This window comes from Cavia porcellus, unplaced genomic scaffold (genome assembly GCF_034190915.1).
Source record: "Cavia porcellus strain 051 isolate PalLab524CR breed Dunkin Hartley unplaced genomic scaffold, mCavPor4.1 scaffold_24, whole genome shotgun sequence".
Taxonomy (NCBI): Eukaryota; Metazoa; Chordata; class Mammalia; order Rodentia; family Caviidae; genus Cavia; species Cavia porcellus.
In genome coordinates this window covers 55,371,786-55,386,215 of record NW_026947507.1, presented here as the reverse complement: position 1 = coordinate 55,386,215, position 14,430 = coordinate 55,371,786, and the positions used below count along the sequence as shown (strand labels likewise).

Below are 14,430 nucleotides of genomic sequence, written 5' to 3'. Positions count from 1 at the left end.
AAAACACATCAGTAAAACTTTCTTCCCAGAACTGGTGCCAGACAGCCTTGTCTCATGGACACTCGGCTCTTTTATGAAATGAGAAGACTGGGAAATTAAGAGCGTGACCAGCCGGTTTGGCTGAAATCATTCAAAAAGAGACAGAAACAGCATGGGTATTAATTCAAGGCATAACAAATTCTCTACATTCCAGCCACATAACCTCAGATTCCTTTCTCTCTAACGTCACAATCTGGGTAAGAGGCTTTGCTCTTCAAGGACCCAGGTCCAAGGGCACCAGGAAGAGCTAAGAGCTCACAGAGCAGGCTCTGCCCTCCGTCTCCGTCTTCTTAGCCACCGGTTAGGCTGATTAAAGGTTCGAGACATACTCAGTCCAGAAAACCAGTGAGGGAGCCCTCTGAACAACAGTTGAGTTGATGCTGGATAGGAAAGACTAGATTTTAAAGATGCTCTGGAAGTGAGCTTTGGGGAACGGGCTAAATACAAGTGTGTTGTCCAATAAAGAGCAGCTTACGCATATTCTGATGACAGACCGATGTGAAATCAGGACTAGATGGTCAGATTAACAGCCAGCACCTTAGTATCTGCCTCCTCCATGTATCTTCTCTCGCCACATAAGCAAACATGACAGTCCAATTATTTTATTGGTGCCGAGCATCTCTGGTGGCTGCTGCCCGTGGCAAAATGAAGGGTGGGAAACCTGCCAGAGAGGCTAGCTGACTTTAAAAGCTAAGTACTGCCAGACTGAAAGAGTTTATATGAGACTGACTCCCCCGACCCTGTTCAAACTCATCAGGTAAATAAATGTGTTGACATCTGCTTAAGTAATAGCTCTCCTCCTTTATATTTTGTAGGGCAAAAAAAAAAAAAAAAAAAAAAAAAAGGTAAGTCAATTTTGCTACATACAGTAAATAAAATTTTATGTCACATAAACAGGAAACAATGGCTTTTTATCACCAGAGAATAAAACACAAAATATATTGTTAATCCATTATATATTCATGGACTCAAAATCACTCAAACTAGAGCATTAAAAATATTGCCTTTCAAAACAGGGGGATAAAACATGAGTAAGTTACATAAATTGCTGGGGACATAGCTCAGCGGCAGACTGGGAGATGGTAAATTCAGCCCCCGGTATTATAACAAACAGTGACATAAACCACAAAAGTGTGTCTCTGACCACAGATTGTTCAGGGCCCCCCCCCCCACTTTATAACAAGGAAGGAAAACAATGAACATACTCTTACTCCTGCAAGTCTGAGTGAGTCTGCGTTAGAAGCACAGCTAACATTACCTGCTTCACAGGAGGAATCGGACGATGCTGTACTGAGTGACAAAGAGCAAGGGGACAGAGGAGAGTGTGGTCAGGAGAGCTGAGTTCAGGACCCTGACCCCCAACCAGCCCCACAACAGCAATAACTCTAACAGCTGTAGTTGATAGAGGATTTACAAACAGCTGCTCTCAACAAATGCACTTCCTCACAACCTTAGTGGCAGAGATCGCTGTTATACCCATTTTAGCAACAAGAAAACGAAGTTCCTGTGAGCTGGGCTCTAGGTGCCTTGTGTTGGCGTGGCGAGATCCTTTGGGACACCTGCTCCACTTTAAGAGTTACAGAGTCACCCTCAGTTTAATAGCAGTGTAGGGTTAAGTGTCCTCCTGGGTCCCCTGCATGTCTAAAAGGCTATTCTATCCAAGGCAAATGTGGGTTTCCATGCATAATTAGCCCTCTAGACCCGAGGTTAGGAGGTCTTCCTGAAAGGCCAGGTGAGGAACACTGCAGGCTGGACAGTCCATGCCATCTCGGTCACCTCCACCCGACTCCACCCCTCCAGCACAAAAGTGGTCATGGGTGAAACATAAACATATAGGCACTGTGTCCCCATAAGATTTTATTTCTGAGAAAGGTTGATGGGCTGGTGAACCATATAGTTTGCTGACCCATGTCCCCACCATCAGCTGTAACACAGGCGAAGTCAGGCTGGGTTTCCAAAGAATAGATTTACCAACTGCCAGCACCACCGCGCTAGGAGAGATCTTAAGGCCTCAAATTTTCAGGTCATCTATTCCCATCTTCATCATTTAGAAGACATGACTGTCTGCCTTCTTCATGGTTTCCAGAGAGACTAACGAAACTCAAGCACCAAAATAATTATTCTGAAAGTTTTTATAAATATAAGATAAACACATATTCATACAGATACCATGTTTCAAAATGCTGACATCCGATCTCCAAGTCCATCCTAGGTTTCTGGGCTAAGTCACAAAACCTATCAGACCCATGTCATGGTCAAAATAATACACACAGTAAGGTACACAAGTGGACACACATTTCCACAAAAGGAGAAACTCTTCATGTACATAAGGTTCGATTTTGCTACAGAGAACTGAGCAGGTTATCATTTCAATTTGAAATGTACCCCACACAAACAAGCAGAAACCACATTCACCCCAAGAGCATAGGTCATTTCTTCCTAAGGGACTTGTGGGCCTTTAGTCCAAATGCTTCAACCTTTGCTGTAGCTGTATGTGACAGTTCAAAACGTTTTTGACAATTTATTTAGGGTATGTTCTGCTATTCTGTTTCTAGTGCTAAGCTAGAATTTATGAGTAGGAATTAACTTTGCCTCTGTTCTTAAGCAGTTTATATTTAAATTTCAAGATGTGACCTCCTAAAGAAAAAGGGTAATTAATGGCATACTCACTTATTAATCATGCTAGCATTCAATGACAGCAAGCACATTACAAAACAGTTCAAAATAAGACTTAGGAAACTGCATGGGCTGGGCACAGTCATCCACACCTGTAATCCAAGCACACAGGGCTAAGACATGAGGATCTGAAGCTTGAGTTTAGTCTAGGCAGCTTGGCAAGACCTCATTCTAAAATAAAAATTAAAGGGGTTGGGGGATGTAGTTCAGTGGTGATACCCTCGTATGGCATGTACAAGGCCCTGGGCCCAATCCCCAGTAGTACAAACGAAAAAGAAAAAGGAAAGGAAAGGAAAGATGTGTCTACGGCTAAACTTATCAATGGAGCACTAAGGAATGTGTTACAGTGTAAGAAGAAGGAGAGAATATTTAGGGTTGGAGTGACCCAGTGAAGTGTGACGTTCTTGGCTTAAATGTTCTATTATTACACATAACGTGGTGTGATACTACTTAAAAATAGACTGTGCTAATTAAAGATTTATAATGTAAACTTGAAGTCAACACTAAAAGAAGAAATATAAGTAATAAACTAACCAAGGTTGTCATATAGGAATCAGTGAAAAGAGTCTGTGAATACAGAAGGTAACAGAAGAAAAAATAAGACAATAAAAAGAGTTGGGAAAAGTAGGAAACAAGTAGAAGATAAGTGTAAATTTTAACTCAAATACATTAATAAAACACTAAATGTAAATGGTCTAAAATCCTAACTAGAAGACATGATGCCAGATTTAGGGGAAAAGACCCAATAGCATGCTGTGTATATAAACAGTACTGTACCTATAAAGATGTATAAGGTTAAATGTAGATTAATAGAAAAAAGATCATGAAAACTCTAGCAAAATAACAATAAGAAAAAAAAAACCCAGGGTGGTAACAGTAACAATAAAATATTTTGAACTCAGGGAGCAAAGAACATTACTAGAAACAATGACAGCCACTCCATAAGCATCCATTTTGATATAATGCAGCCAATTCATCAGAAAGACGCAGTTATAAAATACTTACATATATATGAGTGAGCTTCAAAGTGCATGAAGCAAACACTCATTGACCCTAAAGAAGACAAAGACAAATCTACAGCCTTATTTTCAACATTACTGTCACAGTAACTGACAAAACAAGCATTCTGAAACATCAGTAAAGAGACAAAAGTCAGTATCAATTGAGATGTATAGACAAAAAAAGCTCAGCAGAACATGCATTCAGTTTAAGTGTACATGAAACATTTACCAAGATATCAAAATCAGGGGAAAAAGCTATGGGTAAATGTTCTGACCACTGAAGATTCTTAAAATTTAATAATCAAATCTTCCATGGTAAAATATCTTAAGTATAATTAATCTCAAGGATGTAAAATTGGTTAAGCATTCAAAACTCAGTGTAAATACAGTAAGACAAAAAGGGGAGATCATGTGATCACTTCAATATAAAGCATCTGATGAAGTCATTTTCAAGTGAAAAACTATTTCTGACAAAAATTTTCAAACTCAAAATGGCATCTTCCTTGACCTGATTAGGGATCCACGAGAAGTCCACCCCTAAGTTAATCATGAGTGTTGAAATTCTTTCCTTATGATGAGTTTGTCCAATTAACTCTACAGTATTTATTTTTTATAAGGTTTGCTTTTAGTAAGATGAAATTCTCACACTGAGTTCATGCTTCCAAGCATACATCTTACTGTGCCTTTATGAATGGTCGCCACGTGTCCATCACTGTAATGGTCAGACAGAAATCCCCTCTGTGAGAGAGAGAGAGAGAGAGAGAGAGAGAGAGAGAGAGAAACAGGAAGAGGAAGAGGAAGAGGAAGAGGAAGAGGGAGGGAGGGAGGAAAGGAAATTCAGCTCTTACTGGTTTGGTTTTTCTCATTACAAGTGGGTAGAAACTTTAATCTGAATACAAGGTCATTTACTAGAAGCAGTATGTTTTATAAATAACTATTTTTGTGGCATTTCATTTCAGAGTGCATTTTAAAATCTACAAAGTTTTTCAGTACTTTCTTTTAGGGTTTGTAGTTTCTTTGGTATGAAATGCTTGCCCTAAACAAAGCCTGAAGCAGTCAGATATGTGTTGCACTTAAAGTAGCTATGCTAAAGCAAGTGTGTAACATTGCTTTTGATTTTCATGTACTTTTGTACTTTAAGATTTCCTGTCAGTATTTTCTTTCTTCACTAATCTACAGAAAATTTTAGCTTTTGGCTATTTTGAAGTTATCCAAAGAACTTCTTGTTGAAATCTAACGTCAAAAATGGTATCTCTACTGAACTGTTGGAATATTCCTTTCCGGGATGATTTATCCTTACTTCCCTCCAGCTATTCACTGTCAGGGCAATCCCTTTCCAAAATCTCAGTACCCAGCACTGTAGTTAACAACTCTTAAGTCACATGGTCTTTCCTTACTCTCTCGAGCCCTCCAGATCCAAGAGCCCTCCCACACAGAAGGACCTGTGTCACCTGGTCCTGTCCATCCTCACTGTCCCTTTACCTACCCTCACCTCCACTTCCCACATTAATAATTTTTATTGCTATGTATTTGCAATACATTATTAAACTCATCTTGGGGAACTGGTAACAAACACTTACTGCATCCTGATCATTTTTATTTTCCTTTCTCCTCCCGACCCTGCCCCATCTCCAGATCCCCTTCCCAGCTCACAAAGTCTGCCTCCATTTCCTGCCATCTCTCTTTTATTTTGCTTGTTAAGTTTTTGGATTTTGATTTTCTCATGTTCGAGAAAACCATGCTGTATGTAACCTTCTCTGCCTGATTTATTTCACTTAGCATTATGGCCTCAAGATGCATTCATTTTCCTACAAATGATCCGAATTATCCTTCTCTACAGCCTAGTGGTACTTTCCCAAATTGTTATGATAAACTGTTATCTGGCCTCCTGATAACCATCAAAGCCTTCTCCACGCTCCCAGCCAAGGGCCTGCTTTGCTAGATTCTGTCCCGAAGGAAACAAGTGCCCGCCCTGTGTCGGTGTCCACTCATTCGGGCTCTGGGAGCAGAGAGTTCCGCCACTTCCCAAACCCCACTGACCCGCCCTCCCTTCCGACTCCCGCTCAGCCCATCATTCGTTTTCTCCTCTCCATTACATCACTTCCGCTAAAAAGATGCTCTGTTCCCACCCTAAATGACAACAGGACCTCTACAGAAGTGTTCTTGATTTCCTGCATGGCCAGCTGCCGCCCGTTTTCTTTCCCGACAGTAATAATCTAGAAAGAGCAGTTTTCAGTCTCTCCACTTAGCATCATTTAATGCCAATCCACATAGCTGCCTTTTTACCGGATGGAAACTTATCAAGGTCTCCAAACTCTGAAGTCGATTCTCCTGTCATCCTTGTATTTCCAGGCTTTAAAAATTATTCATTGGGGCTGGGGATTTAGCTCAGTGGCATAAGCGCCTGCCTTGCAAGCAGGCAGTTGTGAGTTTGATCCCCAGTCCCCAGTACCAATAAAAAGGAAAAAGACCAAAAAAAAAAAAAAAAAAAAATTATTCATCTTCCCATTGAGGACTGGAAGCCCTGGAGTGGAAGGGGAATAGCTCATCTATCGTGCTATTTAAACATGAAAAATATTTTGCATATGTAGCTCTTAAAAAATGTGTGCTTCATGAATCACCACAGATACTTCTTACACATCTGGGAATTCAACTAATCAAACAGGAGCACAGTATTATTTAGTAATCACACACTTACGTAGAGCCCTCCAGGGAGTTTATATGCACTTCTGCATGTAAACTTCCTTCCCTCCGCAGAGGCTTAGATACCTGAAGATCAGGGAGACCTTCCTTCAAGAACAGCTGCTTTCTGGGGTTCTGGCAATAGAGCTAGGGTTCTGGTATACGCTGGTCAAGGGCTGTGCCACCAATATCCACTCCCAATTCCAAAATACGAAATTTTGAAAGTAATAACTCAAAGATTTACACATGAGTGTTTTAACAAATTTGTTTACACTGTATCATAAAGTATAATTTGTAACTAAATCCTATAATGTATGAGTTACCCCTCTACAGACTAAAATAAACTTTGCCTTACGGACTTACAATTTTTTTTTTTAAAAGAGGCAAGACAGAGTGTTCTTATTCTGAAGAACATTAAGTACAGAACAACCCATGACGGTAGTAGCTACAAAAACTATTTTATGTTTTGTTCCCCTGAATGCTAAGTCCTGTTTATAAGACATGTCTAATCTATCAAATGAGAAGAAAGCTTTCTGGCTCCAGCTGAAGTCACTTTTTTCAAATTGAACTGTTACAATCTAGACCTTACCTCAGTTTCCAATCAGAGCACTGGTGATGTAAAATTAAATCACAGTTCCTTCTCTGTTTCTATTTCCCGAAACTCAGAGACTAAATGGGAAGAAACAGAACCACACACAAGAACCACAGGTTTCAGGAGCAGCTTTTGTCTCTGGAAGCGGATGAAGCTTGGCCAGAGGGCTCACCCGGGACTCTCACTCACCCTGGCAGGGGGCTGCTCGTGGTCAGACTCACTCACTGGTTTATTCTCTCAACTTTACAGAGCTCTTTGTGAACAACGTTACTGAACGTCTACTGTGGGCATTTACAAAACCTCAGTTTTGGAAGGCTGATATCACAATAGCCTAAATCAAACAAAACCAAAAACTGTAGGACCAGGACCAGGTGTTCCTCATGTTCAAAGGAAAAGTGAGTTATAGACAATTCATATTTGGTGACGAGAGGAAATCAACTTTAGTTTTGGAATGGATTTAATAGTCGAATTACAGTTAGATATAAACAAAGAATACAGAGTGACCTCTTTCATAAAAAAACTTGAAATGAGTTGGTGACTAAAGAAACTTCAACGTATTTGTGTAGTACTATCCACAGAGGACCTGGGACAGTTACAAATGTAAATCATCACATACAGTATGGATCTCCTGGCACAGAGACTTCTATTTATTTGCCATGAAAAATATTGTTTGTTCTTCAATCACAAAATAAGCAGTTGTGCTGTGGTCTGTTTTCCTGTGCACAAAAAGGCACAAACACTGGAGAAAAGACTATTTTTCCTTAACTCCATGGATGCTTTCTGACCAATAAAAGTTATTTACACAATGACTACTTTCCCGACTCTTTATCGGAAGCAATGTTTCAGTCACCTGGTACAGATCACAATGTACCTGTGGGCTGAGACCTTTTGACATACACAGCTGCTAGGAGCCAGCCAGGTGGGGCTGTAAACCCCCACAACAGGGACTCACAGAAAGAAACCTTTCCCAGATGGGACTGGCTCCAGCTGAGCACCCTCTTGGTGCTGATGGCTATCGTGTATTCACAAAGCACACGCCATCATACAGACAAACAGAAAAGACCTGGGTCCTCAGTTTCCTGTAACAGTGACAGCGAGCTGCCTCCTGCAGTCTAGGAGCTCTGCGCTCTGACACTCCGCATGTCCCGCAGCAGTGCGGGCCGGTACTGCTGCTCCAGCGTTGCCATGTACTCAAAGTAATCACTCACTCGGAACCCGCGCAGCGCTTCCTCCTGCCAAAGCACAGAAATGGGAGCTCCTTCAGTTGGGAGAAACCACACAGCTCCCAGCTGGTGACCTTTCCCAGCCCTCGTGTCTCGGGCTATGGTGGCCAACCACCACCTGCGTGACCCATTAGTGGGGAATCGCTCTCATTCAGAGGGGTGTGAATGTGTACGCAGGAACCAATCAGGTCTCTGGGAAACAAGGTTGTCTGCTGCCCAAACCAAAATGCTTTGCAGCTAACATAAAGCAAAACAAACTCCTAGATGGCAGAATATATACCAAATGATGTTGCATTATAATAGTGCAAGACGTTATCTGTTACTCAGCTACTGTTCATAAAACCCTGACAGCCTGCATTTTGTAACATCCATACAATGCATGTCTAAATTAATTTAGAATTTAATGATTAGTATCCCAAATAAGGCACACTGGAATAGACAATAAGAACATCCATTTAGAATTTTATACTCTGCAGGGTATAATTCTGACTAGTACTTTCCTTTTTGTACCTTCAAACATTCTCATGCAGTACCTGGCTCACGGCTCAAAAAAACAATTGTAGAAAAATAGTCATCCTTGACTCACTGTAATTATGTTAGGAGTTTTAGAGGTTATAGAAAAATCTCAACAACTCACACCTTCCAGGAGTTTATAGCTTAGAGGCAAGAACACACAAACACACAACAGCAATCCAAAAGAATAAAAGATAATACACAGCATATGCCAGATATTGTGCTGGTGGCGATCAATTCACAGAAGAGAGACATTAAGATGGAAGAGCTGGGGAACGTCACCTGACTGGCTTATTTTAAAGGCCTCAGATGCCACTAGCCATGAGCAGTAATTCTCAGCCCACAAGTAACCTGGGAAAACTCTCTTATTTCGTCATGTACCAGTTAAAATCTACAGAATTTGAGGAATAGTTTAGTTGGGACTTTCTAAAAAGATGCATTCCTATCTAGAAGGCTGAGAGCAGACGCAGTCAGTAAATGATTTCTATACTCAGCCTCATACTGCTGCAGCTGAAGCTGACACCTTGGACGCAAAGACTCAAGCTCTTAGTTCTGAAGTAACAGCAGTGTTTTTCACCCCGCTTCACTCCTTCATCCCTGCACTCACCCAACACTGCACATAAGGTTCACGGTTACGCACTTAAGGTTCAATAAGGAGAAGACCTGGGCCCTGATGGAGGCATCAACCGCCTTGGCACCCAGCACTCCCCAGTGAAACGCATGGATCTGGACTGAACCAAAGCAATGATGTTCACCTGACGAAGAGCAGACTGGCACAGCTCTGTGCCATTCCGATACTTCACTGGCTTATGAGGGACTAGAAGAGGATCAGAGTAAGGAGAATCTTACTGTTCAAGAATCACGTTAAATAGTTACTGTAGTAACCATGGAACTGCCATGAATTCATCCATTTTCTTCAAAAATCACCTTTTCTCTAAGAGCACTGCTAAGCTGGAAAGGAATTACGGTTGTGTGACGTTCTAAACAGAAGAATTGTTTCCATACACATTCACAGGTTCCAAGAAATGTTCACTGCTCATTAAATATGAACAGCACTAGGACAGCACTTGGACAGTTTCTCTAATAATACTTTTTTGGGCAGAAAATAAGCCAAATCTACTTAACATCTTTTAATTATTGCTTTAATTTAAACATAAAACTATCTAGGAAAGCCGCAGCTGTTATTGGCTCAAATATATATCCTTCGTTTGAACAAATTTCTGGATTCATTCCTTTCATTTTAGACATTTAAAGAGAATGTGGAAAGATTCCAGTAGAAATGGTTATAAAGTTATTAAAGTCTTATTTCTTTTTTAAAGACTGTTACTAAGTTTATCTGTATATTTTAGGTATAGGGAATCTGTGCCTGTGCAAGGCATAACTTGTTCCTTTCGTATCCCTTGGTCTCCTAACCTCTCTTCCACTCCTCTTCCTCTTTATTTACAAAAGCTTTGTTCCCGGGATTGTTTTTTGTGTGTTTGTTTGTTTGTTGTGTGGGGGATTGAACTCATGACCTCGTGTTTGCCAAGCAGGCACTCACACTGCTGAGCTAAACCCCCAAGCCCTGCTTCTGTTTGTTTCTTCCCTCATCTTCCCCTTCCCATCCCTCCTCTTCCATCCCCCTTAGTCCCCCTCCCATCTGAACACTGTCTTCCTATTATTTTGGTTCTTGTATTTTCAGTTTCTCCCACTAGAGAAACAATGTGGCATTTATGCATGTGTGTCTGATCTATTTCACTTAGAGTATGTCTCAGGGTGATCCATTTAGCTAGAAATGCCTCAGGCTTATCCTTCTTTGCAGTAGAGTAGTATTCCACCAAAAAATCATCTTTATTCATTCACCAGTTGATGGGCATTTGAGCTGTTCCCAAGATCTGGCTATTACACACAGTGCTGCTATAAACATGGGTGGGCATATGTCACTGTGGTATGATGTTTTTAATTCTTTCAGAAAGATATTAAAGTCTAATTGCACAAGAGAAAAACTACATTTCGAAAGGAATGTTTTTAAAATCAAATAGTTTATTGTTTAAAATTTGTAAGCAATTTTAGCTCTGAATAAAATTTCAATGTGAATTTTACTTTTGGTCTTCAGAGTAGAGTATCTTTCATTACACCCACTTTTAGTGGATGACTTTCCATGTGATTATCATCTGGACAGCCAGCGTGTCATGCAGTAAGAACCGACCCTTCCTTCACACACTGCTTCCCTGTATTATTTCACTTACGGGCCTACACGTATCGGACTGTGTGTAAACAGGAACGTCCTTGCTTTTCACACAGTCAGGCGTTAACTACACAAGGTAACAGTATCGTGCTTTATATTAACAGTGTGGTTTTTGTTCAAGAAAAAGTTTTTTTAGAAGAGGTTAAAATGGGCATAGTGCCGATGCTTGTGGTTTCTCTGTGTGTGTGTGTGTGTCTGTGCCTGTGTGTTTCTGTGTCTGCGCACGTGCGTGTGTGTTCCTCAGGACTGAACCCAGGCTCTGCACAAGGAGCTACACCCTGAGCCCTACTTTAAACTTTCAGGCTGCACTTGGGTCTTGCTAAGTCACTCTTTTCAAGGCTGGGCTCAGACCCACTTTCTGATTGCTAATTCTAATTCCTGAATTCTGAGTTTCCACTCTTGACTCACCAGAAAGCATTAACGATCAGATCACGGTTCCAGCCCGCACTCTCTGTGCACTGGGGTTGTGTAGGCTGGGACACACAGCTTCCCTTCTCCTCTGAGTCTATAAATCAGTCCCAAACACTCACCTACTTGCTTTCCCTATTGAGCGCACTGGGTTAAGTCCACTGGACTTCGGCTACCATGGGAGAACGGGGCTTGTAGTCAGCTCTCCAGCTCAGGGACACACTCTCAGGAGCGTTCTCTTTCTTGCTCAGGGTGCACCAGGCCAGCACACGTCAGTGAGTGTGTAAACTTGGAACACTGAGCCTCCAGGTCAGGAGGCGACTGGAGGCTCAGTCACCCCTTCCCAGCCCTGCTCTGGCAGGGAACTTCTGGGTGTGGCGCCAGGGGCACCCTCATGGTAACCTCTGCGCTCCTGTCTTCCCACCGGGGCTGCTTGTGCCCTCAGTGCTTGCAGAGCCTTTTTCCTCTGTCTCATTACCACCCGCAGAAGAGGCCTTCACCAGTCCTAACCTGCAGTCTCCATCTCCCTCCTGCTGTGAGATTTCTATAAGTAAATCACTGATGTCAGAAACGTTGCAGTTCAGTCACCACATGCCCTTTGGTAGTGTTCACAGTCAGCGTGGGTGCACACATCTTGTCTCGTGATCACACAGTGGGCCACGGCCAAGCAGCACAGAAAGTCCAAGAGCAAACCCGTGGCCCCTGTGAACGCTTTGCCCAGGGCTGACAGGCGGAGAGCTTCAAGGTACTCAGGGTGCCGCATTAATATTGCACACGTGTGCTAAATTGGTGGCCTCTGAAGCCATGGCACCTTACCCTGATCACAGTAGTCACACGGTAAGCAACATGGCCCACCTAGAAAGCCTGCCTGCAGTGCCCAGCTTTCAACCCCTTCCCTAAGAACAAGGTATTCACCCCTCAGAGGATTGAGACTTCACTAACTTTGCTTGTAAACTGCCTGAATATATCTATTTGGAAAGCAAGTTATACCTAGACATTTAAAAGCTCTTTGCATATGTTGAAGTTTTAAAAAATACTGCAGAAACTAATTTCAAACAGAAAGGCTTCTGAGTGACTGCAGGTCCTGTAAGCCTGGAATCCAAGCTGGAGAAAAGGCTTTTGCACAGGGAGCAGAAACACTAGGTGCCTGGATCCTTGGCTTTGGGACTAAGTTTAGGGACATTCTGACACCTGTTCCCACAGGTTTAGTTATTAATGCTTTGCAAGGTTTTTTTTTAATAGCTTCTTATGAATTAGGAGGAAAAAGAGTAAGTTTCTTTGGGTTAGAGTGGAATAGAGTTGGCTTATTGCAAGTGTGCAGAAGTTAGCACATTTAATGAAGTTTTCTTAGCAAAGGATTTGCATTAACTTTAAATCTCATGCCAGACATGCTGGAGATGGAAAGGTCTTAGGAGTACAGCTCTGCCCTTCATCCTGGCGAGAAGTGCTCTGACTCACCCCTACCAGTGAAAACAGGACCTTCCCTCAGCAGCAGGGGTAGAAACAGACTTCCTGTAAGTGATGTTTCTTCTGGTGTGCAACTCATAAACTGCTTGGCATTAGAAACTCTGGGACTTAGTATCTTTGAAATGTTGGATTTCCAGTACTGGAAAGCTCCAAGGGTAACACTCTGATGTACTCTTTAAAGATTTCAAACTACTTGGGATTTGTCCCACGCTCTAACTCCTGGTGTGAGTTGACTGAGTGGATTTGACAAAGAGTGCAAAGTAGCAGTAAGTACCCAACCTGACTCTTTGGATCAGAGCAGCTCAAGTGTGGGTGTGGGACTAGGAGATTCAGCACAGAGCGTGCTCCTCTTGGTGATGGAAGTCCCACTGCAGGACACCTGGCCTCTCCAGCAATGAGCCATGATTATTTCACCTGGTCCATGAGAGAACGGGTCTCGATCAGATTCAGGTCTGAGAATGCCACTGGCCAAGGAGTGAGGCTAAGAGTCATGTCAGTGATACTGAGTCCTGAGGCTGGGCAAACAAGGGACAAAAGGTAGACTGAGCTAGCTGTGGATTCCCAAAGCCACTCTGCTGTGTTCTCTCACAGATTTTCCTCACAGGGAAGCACGAGGAAGAGCAGAACTGGCTGCCTGCTCTTCCTGAAGCACCTGCTCGTTCAGGACGATGTTCTGGAAGGCTCTCCTAATTCCTCCACAGCCTTCAGCACACAGAGAGTGCCAAGGCAAGGGTCTGAACCCAGACGCAAGCCAAGCAGAGAAAGGATACAAAGGCAGCGAAGAAAACCTGTCTCCAGCACACAACAGGACACATCTGCTTTACCTCCTCAAACGCTGAGTTGTTTCGAACACCGTGCATACTTTTGCCTCCTGAAAGCTTGGTCCTGATCAGTTTCTCTCAGGCTGATCTCCATTTCTTACCCCGTCAATATCTTCTGCGAACAGCAGCTGCCCCCACATCATAACAAAACAAGAGAATCTCCCCTGACAGTTTACTGATTGGGTTGAATTTAATCTGATTTTTCATAATTACGAACTGATTTTGCCATAATATGTGGGATTTAGTTGAAACATTTTAATTATGTATTTTGAACCTTCATAGCCTGATTTTCACTGGAAGGCAATCTTTTCCTACTCTGGCATTTAACTGACATTTGTCCCCAGGTTGAAATTTAAACTAAAACCACGATCACTGCCAGCCTTTTAGCCTGTTACAGAGGGCAGGAAAGAGCCAGTCTGCGCGATGCTAGGACTCAGAGGTCTCCTAATGGGAGCTACTACTAAACTGTCGCCAGACCTGTGTGTGTGTGTGTGTGTGTGTGTGTGTGTGTGTGTGTGTGTTACAGAGGAGACTACTAAAGTTTTTTTCTTAAAAGATTAAAAAAGAGAAAGCTTAGGCTTTCGAACTAGCCGTCAAGTGTCAGAATATTGATTTTCTTCCAAGTTTTCTCCACAGAATTATGATGTCCACAGATTCTCTGATCCATCATCAGTCACAGATACAAAATGTTTTAAAATTCCCAGCACCTCCTCCATGACAAAAGACAAACAGATGTATGGATGGACAGACGGAAGTTGGAGCCTCCCGGACCTAGCCTGCC

The 14,430-nt window shown here is 42.3% G+C and overlaps 1 protein-coding gene across 8 annotated transcripts in view; it reads right to left on the bottom strand.

Moving 5' to 3' along the window:
• Tbc1d32 (TBC1 domain family member 32) overlaps positions 1 to 14,430 on the bottom strand; it is a 227,335-nt gene that overhangs the window by 69,458 nt on the left and 143,447 nt on the right. For 6 of the 8 annotated variants that reach the window (XM_063235087.1, XM_013143492.2, XM_063235090.1 and 3 more), the window contains one exon: positions 7,430 to 8,222. The exons of the other annotated variants lie outside the window; for them this stretch is intronic. In XM_063235087.1, the coding sequence (XP_063091157.1) occupies positions 8,103 to 8,222 (120 nt within the window). In that variant the 3' untranslated portion in view covers positions 7,430 to 8,102. Of the gene's footprint in view, positions 1 to 7,429; positions 8,223 to 14,430 lie in introns of those variants that run through there. 8 annotated transcript variants of the gene reach the window in all.